The sequence below is a fragment of the Achroia grisella genome, unplaced genomic scaffold (assembly GCF_030625045.1).
Source record: "Achroia grisella isolate CSIRO2021 unplaced genomic scaffold, CSIRO_AGI_Agris_v1 utg768, whole genome shotgun sequence".
In the NCBI taxonomy this organism is placed as follows: Eukaryota; Metazoa; Arthropoda; class Insecta; order Lepidoptera; family Pyralidae; genus Achroia; species Achroia grisella.
Genome location: NW_026713015.1, coordinates 796,114 through 818,424, shown reverse-complemented (window position 1 = coordinate 818,424; position 22,311 = coordinate 796,114). Strand labels below are relative to the sequence as shown.

The following is a 22,311-nucleotide window of genomic DNA, read 5'->3' as shown; positions in this document are numbered from 1 at the left end:
TTTAAGGCAAAGCAACGTTTTTCGTGATACTAGTATATATATATATATATAAATATATAAAATAAACTGGTAGTACTAGAAAATAGATAAAGTATTATAACAATGAATCACGATTGGGCGCTCGATTTCCTGCGTAAAATCGAACGTGAAAGAACGAACAGCAGCAGCCAAGCAGTATTGCCAACCATAAAACACTAAAAATCGTAAAAAATAAATAAAACCTAATAAATATTCGTATATTACTCTTCAATTTAGTTCTTTAACCTTGTATTTAAATCAAATTTATGTATATTTCTTTATTCATTTAGGCTCTTATGATATGTCAAATATATAGTTATTCGGAGTGCTTTCGAGCTAAGAACTATTGACAAGAAATTCTCGTAATCTTTTTAAACGTGCTTGTACATTTTTAAAAATAGGTTTATTACAGACTCTTCTGATATGTCAAATCTACCGTCAGTTCGGAATGATTTCGAGATGAGCAGAACTGACAAGAAACTCAGCTCGTATTCTTTTCAAATGAATTTCAAGTTTACAAAAATACAGATTGATTTTAATTTGTATTTACATGTATGGCTGTATACGTACATAAATATATTGTATAGGCAGCGCGCATGCGAACCTGCGCGCGCAACTAAAATATGTCACCTTTCTTGTCTCATATAAAATTAAATTAGATAAACGTTTGCTTTGTTATTTTATTTAAATATATATAAATATAATCCAGATCAAGCCCATAACTGGTGACCCCGCTCTTGGACAGAACCGTAAGGATATAATACATATTTTTAAAGAACAAAATTACATATAAAACACAATTTTACTGATATATATGAACATTATGTCTTTGGAAAATACAATAGGTACCGAACCATCTGAACTGTTTCGAGTCGGAATACGCGTTCCTCCTTTCTGGCCGGAAGCCGAGGGACAATTCGCTGTTTCAAATATTACATCGGATATAACAAAATTTAATTACGTTATTAGACAACTGGATCATCAATTTTCGAAAGAAGTCAAAGATGTTATTATCTCTCCACCTTCCACTGAAAAATATGATAAATTAAAAACAGAGCTTATCAAACGTCTAAGCGCCTCACGTGAAAAACAAGTAAAACAACTTCTCATGCATGAGGAATTAGGAGAATTTACCAACCGTACAAGGATTCTCGAATGGTTGGCATCACTGCTGTATGTATACTGTGATATGTATATGTACTGTGAAGAATATTGTAGAATAAAGGCATCTAAGGACGTATGTATATTTTTTTAAGTAGTTTTACGGCTCTGGAAAAACCTTTAGCATCAAACAATTACACTTATATAGGTAGTGAAACAATGTGTGAAAGGGATGGATAGATGTGTGCGAGAGAATGGGAAACCACGCGGGAAAAACTACAGGAACAAGGGAATACAAAATAAAACAATTGAATTTACGTAATAATAAATGTAATATTAAATATTAATTAATTAGGGAAATAGGAAAAAATATTATATTATTTGCCAAATTAGGGAAATAGGAAAAAAACATTATATTATTTAGTAGCAAATAATATAATATTTTTTTCCAAATAATATAATATTTTTTTCCTATTTCCCTAACAAAAACCCGTAATCTATACATAAATAAAATTGCAGTGTCTGTTTGTAATATTGAAATAACCGTTTTTTACTACATGCATATGAATATAAATATGTTCCGGCTAATCTCTGAAATGGCTGAACCGATTTTGACGGAACTTTTTTTGGCAAGTAGCTGATGTAATAAAAAGTAACTTAGGCTACTTTTATTTTAGAAAAATAAAGTTAAATTCCACGCGGTCGAAGTCGCGGAACAGCTAGTTTATTATAAACACTTAATCGTTCCTCTATACCATAGATACTATGGTTTTATCTATGGATAAGATAACTATTTTTTTATATTACGATGGTGGCAATCCAACATACGGCCCATCTGATGGTAAATGGTTACCGTAGCCTATGGACGCCTGAAGCACCAGGGGTGTCACGTGCGCGTTGCCAACCCTTAAGAAACCTTAATATACCCTTCTTGAAAAACCAAATAACTAATGTTATAAATATGAAAGTGTCTTTATCTCTCATTTTTTATACTACAAGAGACAAACGAGCTTGCGGCTCACCTGATGGTAAGTGATTACCGCCGCCCATGAGCACTCGCTACACCAGGGGAATAGCAAGTACGTTGCCGGCCTTTTAAGAAGGAATAAGCTTTTATCTTGAAGGTTTCAATATCGTATCGGTCCATTGTTACCTTTTAAATTTGCTGATAGGTTGTAGATAGTTAACAATAATTAGGAAATAATTATAACAATAATAATATATGAGGAGAATTAACACAGCGCCATCTAGTCCCATTGTAAGCAGACCTTGTGTTATGGGTACTAGACAACTGATATAAATACATAGATATATTTTTTGTAAATACATATATATGAAATGAAATGAAAATTCTTTATTATTCTCCTCACAGAATATAAACAAACATTTATATACACTACTAGGTATTGCCCGCGGCTTCGCTCGCTTTAATTTATCCCCTTAGGGGTGGAATTGATCAAAATCCTTTCTTAGGGGATGCCTACGTCATAGTAGCTTTATGCATGCAAAGTCTCAGCTCGATCGGTTTAAAATTGACAAAGTTCCATACAAACTTTGATCACCCGTTATATCCCTTTGGGGGTAGAATTAATCAAAATCCTTTCTTAGCGGATGCCTACGTCATAACATCTACCTGCATGCCAAATTTCAGCCCGATCCGTCCAGTGGTTTGGGCTGTGCGTTGATAGATCACTATGTCAGTCACCTTTGATATATAATATATAAATAAACATACAACATTGTCAAAAGGAAGAGGCAACAACGGGCGGCCTTATCGCTGAAAAGCAATTTCTTCCAGGCAACCTTAGGATGCAGAGAAGCGATTAGAGTTGAGTCTGGTCGAGGTGTAGCAATAATATATAGTGAAAAGTGATGTTACATATTATTCGTACAAAACAACCACACCGATACAAACAATCATACTCATAAATACAAATGTGTGTACCGTGCGAGAAATCGAACCTGCGACCGTAGGACGTAAAGCAGTATGCTAAACTGCTAAAAGTGAGAAGTGTCACCTGTCGTCGTGACAGACTGTTTGCAACCGCGTCGGTACGCACAAGCGACGCTAGCAATTCTCCCACTATGAGAGCATTGCAATTATTAAATTTATTTTTAGGTAAGGTCCAAGATGCTGATGTGTATACTGAAGCATTGCCTTCCATAATAAATAAAATAAGAATATATTTATCATCGTATAATTTTAAGTAGTATAAATAGTTTTAAAATATAAACGTGTTGGCAATTAGCTGTAAATTTATATTGTGTTAATTAAATAAGTAAATAAATAAACCATCGAGGTCGTCGAGGTTAGGTTAACGAAATTATTGTAATGTACTTTTTGTATAATACATACCTGGCCAACCGAGCTTCGCTTCGATTTTATTTGCACAGAAGTGGAGACGTACTTCTCAATTAGCACATCGAAATCTGAAACAATACAGTAGAAATATACCCTTCAGATCGATCCCCCGTCCAATTCAAACGGGGATCGAAATTACGACGGCCTGAGCCGAGGTTCGAACCCCTAGCGGTGGCTTCAGACTAAAGTCGTATCCGTCAGGCGGGAGTTGGCCCTCAGCCGCGCCATAAGTCGTTTCTTTGGTTTGGATTGCCATCTGCACTCGCCCCCTATCGTCCGGTGAAGCTGTAAAGGCCAGCTGCGGCCGACAGCATTAGAGTTGTCCGAAAGAAAGGATTTCAGCCGCTCTATAAGTTCTTTCTTTGGTTTGGAGTGCCATCTGCACTCGCCCCCTATCGTCCGGTGAAGCTGTAAAGGCCAGCTGCGGCCAACAGAAAGGATTTCAGATAAGTTCTTTCTTTGGTTTGTAATCTGCACTCGCCATCGTCTGCGGCCAACAGCATTAGAGTAAAAAGAAAACACGCTGTAATGGTTTGGAACTATAGAATCGTCCAGAAAAAAGGCTTAGGGTAGTCCGAAAAAGTGCCGCTCTATAAGTTCTTTTTTGGTTTGGATATCATTCGTCCGGTGAAGCTGTAACGATAAACAATTAGAGTAAAAAAATAACACGCTGTAATGAACTATAGAATGGAAAAAAGGCCCGCCGGGTGGTAAGTGGTAAATGTTATTTGATGCACGTATAACATGCAAACTGTCTAAGTTCATGTTCTCCTGGTACTTTCAGTGCAGTTTTGCTTTTTTTGTTATTGTAATGGTACAAGCTGACCGTTCACCTGATGGTAGGTGGTGACCGTCACCTATGTACATTAATAGGACTACTAACATACAAATATGACACTAGAACGTAACACCTGTATAACTACTATGTTACCATTCCAGAGTACTAACATGTCACGCTTCTTACCCTGTAATTTCACTGTCTAATCTGCACCCTACAAGCTACTACAACAAAGCAAGCTGCTTGGCTGAAAATGGTGAGACTGAGGTATACTGGCAGACGAATTTGTTCAACGTTTACCTCGATTTCTTAAATTACAATAATAATAATAATCTCAGGACAATTCACACAGCGCCATCTAGACCCAAGTTAAGCTAGCTAAAGATTGTGTTACGGGTACTAGATAACTGATACAAATACATAGATATTTTTGTTTTCGTAAATACATACATATTAAACATAGAAAACACCCAGACCACACCCACCCGCCCGATACAAACAAACTTATGAATTCAAATGTTTGTGCCGTGCGAGGAATCGAACCCGCGACCATCGGAAGTAAAACGGTGTGCTAAACCGTTATACCACCGAGACCGTCACTATCATCATCATCATCATCGCAGCCCGGAAAACGTCCACTGCTGGACGAAAATAGAATTTATTTTTTAATACAATATTACAAGCAAAAAACTCCGTTTCCTTTTTTTATAGTCGGTTAAAAGTAAATAATATTAAAACTTACCTTGTTCGAATGTATTAGCATTTACAACGAACATTAAAATCATATATATTAGATGCATTATAATTATTAAACTAAAAAAATTCACTGTACACTCAACAGAGTTAAAACACTGCAAAATATTTGATTAATAATTGATTATCTATATAATAATATTAAATATACTTAATGGAGGACATAACAATATATAATATTGTAGTAAATAGATTATTTATCTGTCTCTAAATTTGAATAAAAATTCTTTCTTGTAATATTTCTGTCAACACTTGACACCCTTCCGTTAGTATACGTCTCAACTAACATAGATGTAAGTTAAGTATAAAGTCAGTCCACGTTACGACTCCGCGTGGAATGTACGCGTCACTAATAAGCCATGTAGCACACTATCAAATAAACTTACTAATGTACAATAAATAGTACAATTATTACAGCTGTATACTCACTACCTACATACTACAGTAAACAATATATAGTGTAGCGACACCTCATCACATCATATATATATAACCATGCCATGCAGCACAACCTACAAGATAATTCGTGTTATTATTGCCCCATTGTTTATAATAATTTTCTACACTAAACGTGAAAGTTTAAAAATATATTTCTACAATATTTAGTACTTATTTTATACTTGAACTAGCTTTTGCCTGAGGATTCGCTCGCGTCAATTTATTCCTTTAAGGTTGGGATTTATCAAAATCCTTTCTTAGGGGATGCCTACGTCATAGTAGCTTTAGGCATGGAAAGTCTCAGCCCGATCGGTTTAAAATTGACCAAGTTTCATACAAACTTGCATCCCCTATTTTATCCCCTTGGGGGTAGAATTAATCAAAATCCTTTCTTAACGGATGCCTACGTCATAACATCTATCTGCATGCCAAATTTCAGCCCGATCTGTCCAGTGGTTTGGGCTGTGTATTGATAGATCACTGTGTCAGTCAGTCAGTCACCTTTGAATAGAATAGAATAGAATAGAATAGAATAGAATAGAATAGAATAGAATAGAAAATCATTTATTCAAATAAACTTACATTGAAGCACTTTTGAATAGTCATTGCATTTTTTAATCTACCGCTCGTTCGGAAAGCTGTCTCATCACAAGAAGAACGAGCAAGAAACTTGCGTGTTGCTCTTTTAAATAATTTTATTATTACTTTACATTTTTAAGTTTAAGTGTGTGAATACAAAGCACCAATTAGCACTAATTCTATTAAATACTCAAATAGAAAAAATATTGAATATATAACCAACTGGTTAAACAATTAATAAGAGGAAATCAGTCATAGTGATTAGAGCAGACCAGTCCCTACAAGCAGCACCCGTTCACGAGTATGACGGATGAGCCAGCCATCACTGCGCTCGACCATATTTTAGGGAGCCCAATGACCCGGCCCACCACGCCGCCACAAGTCTGGACATTTTAGTGAGCATGACTACTCAAAACACTAGACTACGTCAAAGCTACTTACAATTGCCATCTGATAGTTATAGTATTCACATTTTACATAAGAATGCATGCGGCAATCAATACAAAAACCGCTACGCTTTCATATTTCTAAAATCAATCAATTAAATCAAGAAAGCAATGAGAAAATAAAATTATAACGTTGTATGCTAATAAACTAAGTATTTACTTGATATGTTGTCGTCTATGAATTCGTCTATCCTGTAATAGGCTTTTTTACATAAAAATTGTTTAATATAAGATTTGAATTGCCTCTCTGTCAGATTTAATGCAGATTCTGGCAGTTTATTATAAAATCTTACGCAATTACCATAGAATGAGTTACTAATTTTGTGCAGACGGCATTTAAGTAAAATTAGCTTATTTATATTGCGTAAGTTTCTATTTGTACAGTCTTTGAGTTTTTTAAAACTCTCTAAGTTCTTCCGTGCATACATGATATTTTCATAAATGTATTGTGAAGTAACGGTGAGGATATTTGAGTTATATATATTTAGATATATAAACGGGATGTAGTTTTATATAGGTACCGATAGTTTACAAATACCTGTTCACATATGAGGATATATATTTCTATTAGAAATGTAGGTAAAAAGTAATTTAGGTATAGTTATTAATAAAGTGCATTTTTAGGTATGACTTTATATATATATTAATTTACCACATAACATATTTTATATATTATATTACATATTTTATATTTACTACATAACATACTTATCATTACATAGTATAAAACAAAGTCGCTGTCGCTGTCTGTCCGTTCCTATGTATGCTTAAATCTTTAAAACTACGCAACGGATTTTGAAGTATTTTTTTTAATAGATAGAGTGATTCTAGAGGAAGGTTTATATGTATAATACATGTACACCCGGACGAAGCTGGGGTGAATAGCTAGTAGTTTATATAGAGAAGGAATACTATGCAGAAATATATTTTATTAATAAAATTTTGAAATTCACTTCCGCAAAATAACACCTTCCATTAAATCTTTACTAACATTATAATTGCCTAAGTAATTCTTGTCTGTCGCGCTTTCACGCCAAAACTACTGAACCGATTTTAATCAAATTTGGTACACAGATAGTCTAGACCCTGAGAAAGGATATACGCTCATTTTTAATGCGAAAAAGGCTGTAAGGGATCTAAAGGGGAGATGAAAGTTGTATGGAAGTATCGTCATTTTTAAAGAGGTTGATTAAATATAATTAAATATGATATTTAGTTAGTAAAAATTTTACCCGTAACATAAAATGGGGGATGAAAGTTTATTTTTGTAGCTAGACTATTTTATTTTCTTTTTTTAGTTTAGGATTTATAGTATTAAACATTTTTTCTTTATTTAGTCAGTCAGTATTCCACGCAGACGAAGTCGCGGGAACAGCTAATAAATAATACAAGTTCTCTCGCAATATGTATGTTTAATTTAAACAATATAGTGTTCACGGCCACACGATGCTCTCAATCCAGGGCAAGTATGAACTGAGTTTGGTATATACCCCGGGCTCGCCTGCCATCCCGCAGGTAGATCCAAAGGATGTGACTCCAATGATGGAGTGCAGACAGCGGAACTTGTTGCGGATTAGGAGAGGCCCACCGCTGTCACCCTGCACAAGCATTTTTTTTAATGGTTGATAATGGAATGTTGCTCCCGCCTGCGCTGACGGTTTACGCTGGCGGGGCACCAGTGGAGGATGATAAGATGAGCATGAGGTCAAGTCAGTTAGCCCATCGTGACAAATTTACCAGGTATTTATCACGATGGTGTCCCCCTGGACAGTGGAGGTCAACCTGAAATGGTACATCGCTAGTAATGGGATCATGAGCCCACATTATTGACAATCCGCTCTTGCACAAGTATTTATATGGTTCTTAGCAGAGACTGTAAAAACTCGTCTGCGTACATACGCAGACGAGTTTTTACAGTCTATATAGTATATAGTTAGTGTAGTAGTTATTTAGTATATAGTTACTATTTCAGCCGCCAAGTAGCGTGCTTTGTAGATCGGTTGTTGCAGATCACCAGTGTGCAATGAGAAGATTAGCATGAATAGAATAAAATCGAATAGGATAGGACAGGATAGGACAGGATAGGACAGGACAGCACAGGACAGGATAGGACAGGACAGGTCAGGACAGGATAGGACAGGATAGGACAGGATAGGACAGGATTGGACAGGATAGGACAGGATAGGGCAGGATCGGACAGGATAGGTCAGGATAGGACAAGACAGGATAGGATAGCATAGGATAGGATAGGATAGGACAGGACAGGACAGGATAGGATAGGATAGGATAGGCTAGGCTAGAATAGGATAGGATAGAATAGAATCGCACAGAACAGAACAGAATAGGATAGAAGGATAGAATAGAAATAATCTTTATTCAAATAAACTTAATACAAACACTTTTGAATAGTCACATTTTTTTATACTACCGCTCATTCGGAATGCAGATTCATCACAAGAAGAACGAGTAAGAAACTTGCGTATTGCTCTTTTAAATAATTTTATTATTGATATTTGATATGATTTATTCAAACCACCATATTAGTTTAATTCAATTAAATACTCAAATAGAAAAAATATTGAATATATAACCAACTGGTTAAACAATTAATAAGAGTAAATCAGTCATAGTGATTAGAGCAGACCAGTCCCTACAAGCGGCACCCGTTCACGAGTATGACGGATGAGCCAGCCAGATTCACATTTTACATAAGAATGCATGCGAAAATCATTTATTCAAATAAACTTACATTGAAGCACTTTCAATATTTCATTTTTTAATTAAATCAAGAAAGCTCATCACAAGAAGAAAAAGAAATTATAAGGTTGTATGCTAATAAATAATTTTATTATTATTTACATTTTTATATAAGTGTGTGAATCGTCTTATAATTCAATTAAATACCAAATGTAAAAAATATTGTATATATAACCAACTGGTACACAAAAATTGTTTAATATAAGATTTGAAGACCAGTCCCTCTCTGTCAGATTTACGGATGAGCAGATTCTGCGCTCGAGCATTTATTAGAAAATGATCCGCCCAATTACGCCACAGAATGACATTTTGATTGACATGACAATTAAAACACTAAAATTCAGCTTAAATTTATTATAGTTATAGTATTCTACTTGTACAGAATCTTTGAGTTTTTTAAAACTCTCTAAGTTCTAAAATAATTAAATCAAGAAAGTTAAATTATAACGTTGTATGCTAATAAACTAATTATTTACTTGATATGTTTTCATCTATGAATTCGTCTATCCTTTAATAGTCTTTCTTACACAAAATACTTTTTAATATAAATTTGAATTCACTCATAGCACAATATGTATGGGCATGGTACAAAATTAAGAAGCAACATGAATAGAATAGAATAGAAAATCATTTATTCAAATAAACTTAATTTAAGCACTTTTGAATAGTCATAACAATTTGTTTTTTATCTACCACTCGTTCGGAAAGCTGTCTCATCACAAGAAGAACGAGCAAGAAACTTGTGTGTTGCTCTTTTAAATAATCCTTATAAGTTTACATTTACAAGTCGAAACGTGTGCATACAAACTACCAACAAGCACTAATTTTTTGGGTCAAATATAAATATGCAATAAGATTAAATCAGTCGTAGTGATAAGATGATCAGGTCATCCCATCGTGGTAAATTCATCAGGAATTTATCACGATGGTTTCCAGTAGGACCCGCTTGGAGTTCAACCTAACATGGTACCTAGCAATGAATGAGCAACAGTTGCCTATATACATGAACTAAGGACATCATCCTTTCGTGGGTTTGGAATGTCATATGCACTCGCCCCTTTTTATGCTATTGGAATGGCAATCTAACGGCCCGCCTGATGGTAAATTGTAGCCGTCACGTGACGCACGTAACAGCACTCTTGGTGCCGATCTGAAGGACTACGAGGTCCGGTCTCCATACACTGTAATTTCACAGGCCATATCTCTCAACAAACTGTCTATAAACTCATGTTCTCCTGGTACTTTCAATGTAATTTTCGTCTTTATTTTTTTTTGTCATTGTAATGAAACTTACGTCCCACCTGATGGTAAGTGGTAACCGTCGCCTATAAACATGAACACTACAGACATCACGTTATCATGTGATACCCGTGATACAACTCATGCGTTATCATTCCAGAGTACTAAGATGTCACGCCTCTTATCCTGTAATTTCACTGCTTAATCTGCACCCTACAACCCAAAACAGCTTACAAAGCAAGCTGCTTGGCTGAAATAAGTAAGACTGAGGTGCACACACAGACGAGTTTGTACTAAGTATACTTTGGTAATTATAACAGTTTATTTTGTACTATCTTTTGCCCGCGGCTTCGCTCGTGTTAATTTATCCCCTTAGGGGTGGAATTTATCAAAGTCCTTTCTTAGGAGATGCCTATGTCATGCATGCAAACTTTCATCCCCTATTTTATCCCCTTGGGGGTAGAATTAATCAAAATCTTTTCTTAGCGGATGCCTACGTCATAACATCTACCTGCATGCCAAATTTCAGCCCGATCTCAGTCACCTTTGAGTTATATATATTTAGATTGGGGGTCTAATTGGTTTTGCGGTTTAAGCACACCGCTTTACCAATAGTCTCGGGTTCAATTCCTTGCACGATACAAACATGAGTATGATTATATTATTCTAGATTTTTATGTATATTGTGTATTTATAAAATGTATTTACGTATTTATATCAGTTGTCTAGTACCTACAAGCTCTGTTTATCTTGGGCCTAGATGGCGCTGTGTTAATTGTCCAGGATTATTAATCAATTACCTGGCAGGTGTCAGCAGGGTGACTCCGGTGTCCGTAGCAGACCTGCGTGCTGTGATTGATGCCGGACCTCAAGAGCCTGCCTTCTGAATATTTGGCTGCGCACTCCTCATCAGAGAATCTGTACAGCTTGGTCTGGAATTGAAGAATATAAGTTTTTTTTTGGTGTTTTAGGCTATTATCAGGTGCTAAAACCTGTAACATACTCGCGAGTGGGTGCAGATTTATTTATGCTCTATGCTTCAAATTTATAGTCTATATGTTATTTTGATGTTTACATTACTGTAAAATTACATCAAAATCTGTTCAGTAATTTTTGCGTAAAAAAGTAACAAACATCCATACTCACAAACTTTCACGTTTATAATATTAATTGATAAATGTTTTATTGAATTACTAGTTACTGGCCCCGGCTTTGCACGGTTGTACATGTACTATACATATAAACCTTCCTCTAGAATCACACTATCTATTAACAAAAAACCGCTTCAAAATCCGTTGCGCAGTTTTAAAGATTTAAGCATACATAGGGACAGACAGCGACAGCGCTTTGTTTTATACTTTGTAATGAAGTGTTATTTTGCAGAAGCCCATTTCATTTCTTAATATAGTTATATTATTTTGTTTAATTCCGCTACAATTATCATGTGTGAGACCACTAATATTCAGTGCGAAATCTTGACTACAGTTACGACCTTCTCAAGTGGTGATCAAATTCCGACCGTTATTGAGTCTACACCCATATTGCGACACGTATTTCGTCTCTGAACGAGGCATCATCAGGCAATGAATGGAGTTTGGAAACCAAGTTAACTGTTCAACGTAGTCTGGTCAAGGAATTAAACAAAATAAATCTATTAAGTATTTTTTCTGTAACTGTATTAATATCCAGGCCAATACAAACCATCATACTCATGAATACAAATGTACTCGAACTGGAATCGAACCCGTGATCATAGGAAATAAGGTGCGCCGCAAAACCACCGACGCCGTCCTAACTAACACTACACATATATGTAACTAGCTACCCACCCGGACTTCGCACGGGTGTATATGTATTATACTCATAAACCTTCCTCTTGAATCACTCTATTAAAAAGAAACGGCTTCAAAATCAGTTGCGTAGTTTTAAAGATTTAAGCATAAATAGGGACGGACTGACAGCGACAGCGACTTTGTTTTATAATATAAATATAATATAATAATAATAATAATGCAGTCATTACAAAAACAATGTATCTAAGTATTTATATCAGTTGTCTAGTACCCATAACACAGACTCTGCATAACTTGGGACTAGATGGCGCTGTGTTAATTTTCCAGGGTAGTTATTATATTATACTACTATTATACTTATACCTATAACTAGCTTTTGCCCGCGGCTTCGCTCGTGTAGTAGTAAGTATTATTATTAATTAGGTGTAGTTTTTGCGGCTTTACTTTTGTTTAGCGTGTCTAAAAAATTAGGGCCTGCAAAATCTAAGAAAATTTATACAAACTTTTATCCCCTTGGGGGTACAATTAATCAAAATCCTTTTTTAGGGGATGCCTACGTCATAGTAGCTTTATGCATGCAAAGTCTCAGCCCGATCGGTTTAAAATTGACAAAGTATCATACAAACTTTCATCCCTTAATTTATCCTCTTGGGTACCCCCAAGAGGGGAGGAGATGCCTACGTCATAGTTGCTTTATGCATGCAAAGTCTCAGCCCGATCGGTTTAAAATTGATAAAGTTTCATTCAAACTTTCATCCCCTAATTTATCCCCTTGGGGGTAGAATTAATCAAAATCCTTTCTTAGCGGATGCCTACGTTATAACATCTACCTGCATGCCAAATTTCAGCCCGATCCGACCAGTGGTTTAGGCTGTGCGTTGATAGATCACTATATCAGTCAAGAACTTATAATTTAATTTTGATGACAATAGTTTTTTTTTGTGTATGATAATGTAATGGTGCACCCGCCTGTGTTAACGGTTTACGCTGGCGGGCATCAGTAGAGGATGATAAGAAGAACATGAGCTCAGGTCAGTTAGCACATAAATTCACTAGGAATTTATAACAATGGTTTCCAGGAGGAACCGCGTGGAGGTCGACATAACATTGCTAGCAATGGGGATTACTAATTCCCATTACTAACAATCCCCCCTGATAACAATAGTTTTTTTTTAAGGGATGATAATGGATTGGTGCACCCGCTTGTGCTAACAGTTTACACTGGCGGGGTACCAGTGGAGGATGATAAGATGAACATGAGGTCAGGTCAGTTAGCCCATCGTGACAAATTCACTAGGAATTTATAACAATGGTTTCGAGAAGGAACCGCGTGGAGGTCAACCTAACATGGTACATTGCTAGCAATGGATATTACTAGCTCCCATTACTAACAATCCCTTTCCCCCTAATAACAATAGTTTATCATACACATCGCATGATGCGAGCACATCAACGGCAAAATCGGTGTTGAAGTTGATCACCGCGGCCGAAATCGGCCGGGATTACATCATTAGATCATCATCACATTTATACCTTCTGGAGTATATCAGCATTGTCTTCTCCGTACTCCAGGGCGCCCCAGCCGGTGGCTGTTGCTCCCTGATGGTCGTCCATCTCGTCTACATCCAAGCAGGCTGGCTGGATACTCCGTGTCAATGGAATTCTGTAATTGAAGTATATGTGATGAACTATATGTCATGACATGAAGTTTTGGGGTTGAAAGTTTTTTCTTCAGACTACTCTAATGCTGGCCGCAGTTGGACTTTACAGCTTCACCGGAGGATAGGGGCGAGTGCAAATAGCGCTCCAATCCAAAGGAAGGACTTATGGAGCGGCTGAAGGTTAACTCCTGCCTGACGGATATTCCTGCTTGGGGGATACTCCCGCGTGACGGATACTGTCGCCTGACGGATACTACTTTCTAACGGATACTGCCGCCTGACGGATACGACTTTAGTCTTTGGGCATTCATGCTAGCAAAGTTCCATGATACCCAATTACAAATAATTCCTATTTCCGCAAAATATTACACTTTTACCACGAAGTATACCTTTCACTTATTTCTTACTATGGATTATGAATCCTTATAAAGTAATAAATAAACTGTATTTATTGAAATGAAAATAATTACTGGAAAAGGAAGCAGAAATACGATTTCGACCTGGAAGAACATCTTCCACACTGTGAACACCCCAAAGTAAGCAATGTCACAATCACACACACCAAACTTACTCACCTTTGCTCAGGAACGTCCCCATGTGTAGTACAGTTTAGTGGCCACGCACTCTAGAGTGTATATTTTCATAAAAACTATTGTATTATATTTTTTTTAATACAATTTTCCACAGACATATTCGTCCGTGCCTTTTTTAATTTACTTTAATATTATTATATTTATTTAATTTCCACTTTTGTACAACTCCAGCCGAGATGTTACAATTTGCCTAACAGTGACACCGAGGCAGACCTTATCCGTCTGGCCCAGAACCACCGCTGGCCGGCCGGGTGAGTTGACAACATGCAGTGTCACCCATCTTTATTAGGAGGATTAGATTTACAATTATATAAATCTTACACTACTACTAATTTCACAGTTTTCATTACATTGTGTTGTATTGTTACATTATGAATTCTTACACTGCATATACAATTATATGAAATCTCATTTTAACATTATTTTCAAAGTTCACTATTTGTAATAGTCCAGGTTTTGTTTAATTTCACAGTTCACTTTTTGTCGTAATTCGGCAATTTTCTTTTTTTTTATATATTATATTATATAAATCATTAATTATCTTGTTTTATATAGTTAAAAATACGGAGCGTCCTTTTATTCCAGTTCTTATTTTCAATTGTTTTTTTTTCTATATTGGAAATTTAAGAGGCCACATGTATTTATTTGTGGCCAGTATTACCGAGCACCCTTTGCTCCAGTAAGCAAACCGTAGATACAACCTGCTTAGACTAAGGAGGTTCGGAATATAGAACACTGTTTTTTCCGTAAGTTCACCTTTAGCTTATTCCTTACTTTCTCCTACTTCTTACTTGTTTAACTCCTTACTCTACTCTATTCTATGAAAATGTTTCATACTCACTCGCGGTCCACCTCCAATAAAGCTATATCATTGTACTTGCTGGGCGGTTTGAACTCAGGATGCGGAATGATTCTCTTCACTTCAAATATCAGCCCCTCTTTCTCAAGATCTGACCGGGCTAGCACACCCAGAGCTACCATCTTTACTTTCCCCCTGAAATTATAATTTAATATACAACATTTCTTTCAATATATTGGAATAAAAAAACACATGGTCCAATAGTCGGCGGTAGGCTGTAGCCTACTTGCGAGTCATGTTCTCCTGGTACTTTCACTGTAGTATCGGAAATAGTAAGATAACTTCACGACTCTTATCTTTGGTGGGATAGTCAGTGTCATTGTCAACTGACATGTCCACATTTTGCTCGGTAAAGAAATAGAAATAATCTTTATTCAACTAAACTAATTACAAGCACTTTTGAATAGTCTTATTTTGATTCTACCACTCATTCGGAATGTAGATTCATCACAAGAAGAATGAGCAAGAAACATGTGTGTTGCACTTTTGAATAGATGTTTTTTTATATAAATAATTACAGTATAAGGAGTAAGAGGCATGCTATAATCAACTTAGAAATCGCTGCGCACTCATTATTAATGTAATCATAATATTGTCAGTGCTATGGATTTTAAGTTTTTCTATAAAAACATTATTATCGTTAACGAATTCTTCAAATTTTATATTAAGCTTTTTTGCAAAGGTAGTGTTTTATATGACATTTAAATCTTTTTCAGGCAGATTTATAAAAGACTCTAGTATTTTGTTGTAAACAACAAAATCCCAGAGTCTTTCGTTGTGTACGCAATTGCCATAAAACGAATTTCTAACTTTAGTTAAACGACATTTAGGTAAAATCAGTTTGATATTGTTGCGTAAGCTTTTATTAGTGTAATCACTAACTCTTTTGTAATTGTCTATATTCTACAGTCAGTTTCCTATAATGACCACTTACAGTTTACCACTGATGCAGTGACCAGCGGTGAGGATGTACCGATCGCTGATGATGCTGCCTCCGCATGACCATTGTCTTGTTTTATCATCGCCGTACCCAAGTAGAGCCTGGACATATTTTATGTTTCTGTTAGTGGAACTGCAACTAGTTTCTATCTATAATAGCTAAGTGGTCTAGCTGTTTAGAATAACGTTATGTTACTTCCGGTGGTCGCAGGGTCGATTCCAAGAATTTATCGGTACATGGTACATTGACGTTGTCTAAATATTTGTATGAAAGATCAATGGTGTTACTAGATGGTGAATTGTTGTCTATGGGGTTGTAAGGGGTTGAAAGAGTGAAAACTTTTCTATGTATATATGGTATGAATTGCTGATGAAAAAGGCCACCAGTGGAAGATGACAAGATGAATTGCATGTCTAGAAAAAGGGTTGTAAGTCAAAGGGGGATGAAAACTTGTCTTGACAAATTACCAAGAATTTATCACGACATGGTACATTGGCGTTGTGTGAATTGTCAATAAAAAGATCATCAGTTCACATAATGTTACTAGTTAGCAATTATCCAGTGATATTAGAATAGAAATCATTTATTCAAATAAACTTACATTGAAGTACTTTTGAATAGTCATTACGTTTTTTTTAATCTACCGCTCGTTCGGAAAGCTGTCTCATCACAAGAAGAACGACCAAGGCGTTGTAAATAATTTTATTATTACTTTACATTTTTAAGTTTAAGTATGAATACAAACCACCAATTAAATTCAGTTATATAGTTATTTGTTTTGGTGATTATTTTATTTGAAGAGGCTATGGAGGATATTTTAAAAAGTATTTAATATTAACAAAAAAATTATAGTGTGTGGTGATTTCAATGTTGACATTTTATCACATAATACCACAAAAACTAAATTAATGAGTTTATTTCACCTTTGACTTGAGTAATGTCTTCCACGAACCCACTGTATCACTGCCACGTCTGCTACTTTTTAACATATTTAGCAACAGTGAGTATTTAGATAAAATAATAATGAACAACCTTCCTTCTGTCACTGTGGTCAAATAGTTATTTTTCCAAATCACTGAAACAAAATTGATTAATTTATTAAAAAGAGACTTGATGGTTATAAGATAAATAAATTTAAAATATCAGTTCGATAAATTAGATTTTTATCTTCCATCTAATGTATTTATACTTTCCAATAGTTTGAATATAATAAGGCTTTTAACAAAAAAACTAGACAAAATTTTCAGAATGGGCTACAAAGGGAATTCTTAAAAGTAGAAATATATTATTTGATTTATTGAAAAAAAATACCATAGTGTGTATAAAAAGATACTCAAAAACTTTTAAAAAGGTATGTAATGTGTTTATCTAAATAAAAAAATTAAAGTGTGACGGACACCATTAATTAAAAATGGTAAAAGTCAATATAACGATTTTACGCTAAATTATAATGATAAACTAGTAACGTCCACAAAAGAAATTGTCAATATTTTTGAAAATTTTTTCGTAATATTCTTCCTCTTTGGATCTTCTCCTGTGAAATCATTGACAAGTTGTTTCTTGTCCGACATTTAAATTTACATTTATTGATGATTACTAAAACATTTAAACAATTAAATTTAAAAAATACTGGACCATTGGGGCATGTCTGTTAAAGGAACACCGATAGATGTTATTGCTCCATATTTAGTAATTATTTTCAATAAATGTATTTCTGACGGTGTTTTTCCCAAAAAATAATAAAGTCAGAGAAAAAACTGTGGTAGGTAATTGTGAATATTGTAGGCATTGAGGTGTTTCTCTCAAATGCTACAACACTTTAAAGACTAACCAATTTGGTTTCACGGCCGGTAAATCAACTACTGATTACGCCTAGCTCTCAAAATATATATAAGTCGTCAGGATACTAGTGATTTTAAAGAAAGGAAGATAAAAGCTATAATGTTACTAGTAAGCGTTGTGTGAATTATCCAGTGATATTAGAATAGAATAGAATAGAAATCATGTATTCAAATAAACTTACATTGAAGCACTTTTGAATAGTCATTACATTTTTTTAATCTAAAACTAAATGTATCAAATTTACTCTCATTCGGAAAGCATGTCTAAACATCACAAGAAGAACGATTCCAAGTTGCAATGGGGTGCCCATATTACTAAATTAGCGAGTCGACTTAGTTCTGCCGCTTATTAAATAATTTCATTATTACTTTCCACATTATTTATGGTATTTTGTTTAAGTATGATGAATACAAATTTATTTTACCACCATTTATTAGCATAATTCAATTAAATACACAAATAGAAAAATATTGAATATATAACCAAATGGTTAAACAATTAATAACCTTTTAATTTTATTGTTATTGTTACATGAACTTACCATGTTGCCAAATTCTCCAGGGTTGGAATTTTTTCCGTAACTGATGATCTGAGCCTCGGCAGGCTGGACGGCCCCGTCAGCAGTGCATAGACATAATTTTCGCTGGTAATCCAAGCATTCTGTATGAAACAGTGACTTTCAAATACAAATAAGTTTATTTAATAAATAAATTGAGAGAGAACAGTAAGTTACTAACCTTGATGACATAAATAAAATAAAAACAAATCAAATTTATTTTTATAAGATTCTTTTCTAAAATAAAATAAAAGTAGCCTAAGTTACTCCTTATCACATCAGCTATCTGCCAAAAAAAGTCCCATTCCAGCCATTTCAGAGATTAGCCGGAACAAACAGACAGACAAAAACTATAAAAAATGTTATATACCGTATATATATTCATATGCATGTAGAAAAAAACGGTTATTTCAATATTACAAACAGACACTCCAATTTTATTTATATGTATAGATGTTAAACAGACAGACAATTCGCATGTACATGATCAAAATGAAACATGATTAACAATCTCTGTAGAAATATACCTTTATTTTGTCCAAAGACAAAATATACTTGTTTTTAACAAAAAAGACAAGTGAAGAAAAGATTTATTTATTATTTTAAAAGTTCTATAGTTTTATATATTTAAAAGACACTCAAATGTTATTTATATGTATAGATAAACATAGGTTTACATTGGTTGTTATTGTAATATAATGTCCCATTATGTTTTGCTTCATTTATGCGACATTTTTAAATATTTAGACCTCGGTGGTCTAGCGGTCTAGCACTTTACGTCCGATGGTCGCGGGTTCGATTCTTCGCACGGCACAAACATTTGTATTCATGAGTATGATTGTTTGTATCGGTCTGGGTGTTTTCTATGTATAATAAGTATGTATTTACGAAAAAAAAAATCTATGTACTTGTATCAGTTATCTAGTACCCATAACACAAGCTCTAGCTAGCTTAACTTGGGTCTAGATGGCGCTGAGTGAATTGTCCTGAGATTATTATTATTATTATTTTTTTTTTTCCCAAAAATTCTCATCTCCCCTCTTAAGGAGAGGAGATGGCAACATACCCCCGGCAGAAGCACAGTCGGCCGGGGTTCAGGGCCCCAGGGAGAGAAACCGGCGTACAATGCAGGCAGGGCAGAATCTAACAGCACCGCTTTCTGCATCTTTCCCGGGAGTGAGCCGCCCCGGAATCCCAACCGTCTGAGATGTTGTTCCAGACTGGTTTTCGGTCACCTCGCGAGCCAGGTCGAGATACTTTCTCTTTTTCTCAGTTTCGGCTTTCACGAGGTTCTCGTCATGCGGTATGGTGATGTCCACCAAAAACACCCTCGAAAGTGCCCGATCCATCACCACGATATCAGGTTTGTTCGCAAGAACGGTCCTGTCCGTGATGATGGATCGGTCCCAGTAGAGCTTGACGCTGTCGCTTTCGAGGACCGGCTGGGGCTCGTACTTATAGTACGGCAACCTCTCATTCGCGAGGCCGTACTTCAGAGCTAGTTCTTGATGGAGTATTTTGGCTACCTGGTTGTGTCTGTGCAAGTACTCAGTGTTGGCAAGAGCTGAACAACCCGAAAGCACATGTCTGAGTGACTCACCGGGATGACGACATGCCCGACAGATGTCCTCAGTGCCATCCTTCAGAATGTGCTTTCGGTAATTGTTCGTCTTAACCACCTGATCCTGTATTGCACAGACAAAACCCTCGGTCTCTCCGAAGAGATCACCGAACTGTAGCCAGTGCACGGAGGTCTTCGTGTTGACGTACGGCCCGTGAAGGGCTTTGAAAAACCTACCGTGCAACTCCTTCTCTTTCCACACGGCCTCCCGCTGAGTTATTATTATTTATTTTTTCTCAGCTTTTGCTGGTTTTCTCCACACTTACGGGCCGAAACCAAGTAACTGCAGGGTGTGTGTATGTGTGTGTGCGCGTGTATGTATGTGTGAGTGTGTGTGTACTTATTGTGTGCCTGGTGTGTTATATCATTTTCATCAATTTCGAGAAATTTTCGGACTGTACGACAGGTATTTAAGATGGCAGCTTTTTGAAGGGTGATGTAAAGTGTTTTTTGTATATCTAATTGTTTCAGGCTATGATGTAGGTGTTTGGGTATAATACCCATAGTCCTCTCATCTACAGGTATCATATAAACTTTTTCCTGTTTCCAAATTCTTGTTACTTCTTCCTTTAGCTCTGCATATTTGTTTATTTTTTCAGCAATTGTCTTCTGTCTATTATTATTATTATTTAAAGATTTTATTATTAAAACAATGACAATGATACCTAAACAGGTTGCTGGCAAGCTATTTATAGTAATGACCAGATTTTAATTCCCAACAAAAGGTTCAGAATTAAAATCTGGCCAATACTATAAATAGCTTTGTTTGTTTTATATTTCTGACTGACTTTCCTTTGATTGTATTTTTATTAAAAATGAAATTTAATTAAGAGAATCGATTCCCTCGGTCTAGCGGTGTGGTACACCTCTGTACTTCCGATAGTCGCGGGTTCGATTGCTCGCACGGTATGTGTATTCATGAGTATAATTGTTTGTATCGGTCTGAGTGTTTTATTATGGATGTATTTTTTTTAAAGGTTGATAATGGAGTGGTGCTCCTCCTGCGCTGGCGGTTTACGCTGGCAGCACCAGTGGAGGATGATAGAATGAACATGAAGTCAGATCAGTTAGCCCAAACTGACAAATTCACCGGGAATGTATCACGATGGTTTCCAGGCGGAACCGCGTGGAGGTCGATCTGACATGGTACATTGCTAGCAATGGGATCATCAGTCCACATTACTAACAATTCCCTTTCACCCCTATGGATGTAAATTATGTACCTATTTATATAATAAAAATCTATGTATTTATAACAGTTGTTTAGTACCTATAACACAAGCTCTGCTTACCGTGGGACTAGATGGCGCTGTGTTAATTGTCCTGGGTTATTTATTTATTATATTCTTAAAACTTACGGTCTGCAGCCCGCTGTCCTCTTTGCAGTCCAGTGCGTTCAGCAGATGAACTGCATCCTTCTTTGTCTTTATGTTTATTCCTGAAACATAAATGTGTATGATAATTGTGAAATAATAATACATATAAAATCACCTAGACTACAATACTGCGCCATCTAGTCCCAAGATAAGCAGAGCTAGTGTTACGAGTACTAGATTATTATAACTGATATAATTTATACCTATATATTTTTTTTTTGTAAACATATACATCTTACACTTGAATATATGTTTATATATATGTTTGTACCGTGCGAGGAATCGAATCAACGAACATCTGAAGTGTGAATGTGTTAAACCACCGATGAGGTAAAATAATCTTTATTCAAATAGACTCAATATAAGCGCTACTGAATATTTATATTTTTAGATATTAGTAGATTTTATTATTATTATAATTATAATAATAATAGATATAATTATAATTCTAATATACCACTCATTCGGAACGTATACTCGTCCTAAGGAGAATGAGCAAGAAACTTGGGTGTTGTTGCCAACGAATGAGACATATCACGGATGTTACATTATAACGTGATATAATTTACGGTCACCTATATATTTTTTGTAAACATAAA

The 22,311-nt window shown here is 35.5% G+C and overlaps 1 protein-coding gene across 1 annotated transcript; it reads right to left on the bottom strand.

Moving 5' to 3' along the window:
- Window positions 1–7,908: 7,908 nt before the first annotated feature.
- On the bottom strand, window positions 7,909–22,245 carry LOC131850416 (serine protease snake-like). The gene is made up of 8 exons (XM_059200628.1): window positions 22,235–22,245; window positions 21,695–21,774; window positions 18,701–18,819; window positions 16,312–16,418; window positions 15,360–15,512; window positions 13,798–13,927; window positions 11,272–11,403; window positions 7,909–8,073 (listed from the first exon to the last, which is right to left on the bottom strand). Exons 1-8 carry the CDS (start codon window positions 22,243–22,245, stop codon window positions 7,909–7,911), a joined length of 897 nt encoding a protein of 298 aa, XP_059056611.1.
- Window positions 22,246–22,311: the final 66 nt, after the last annotated feature.

Bases quoted from the DNA above. Each gene is read 5' to 3' on its own strand.
- LOC131850416 (XM_059200628.1), bottom strand. The intron at 18,820-21,694 runs GTAAGTTTTAAG...TGTTTCATACAG, and splicing joins AGGACAGCGGGCTGCAGACC to AATGCTTGGATTACCAGCGA. The intron at 15,513-16,311 runs GTAAGTGGTCAT...TTATAATTTCAG, and splicing joins CACTGCATCAGTGGTAAACT to GGGGAAAGTAAAGATGGTAG.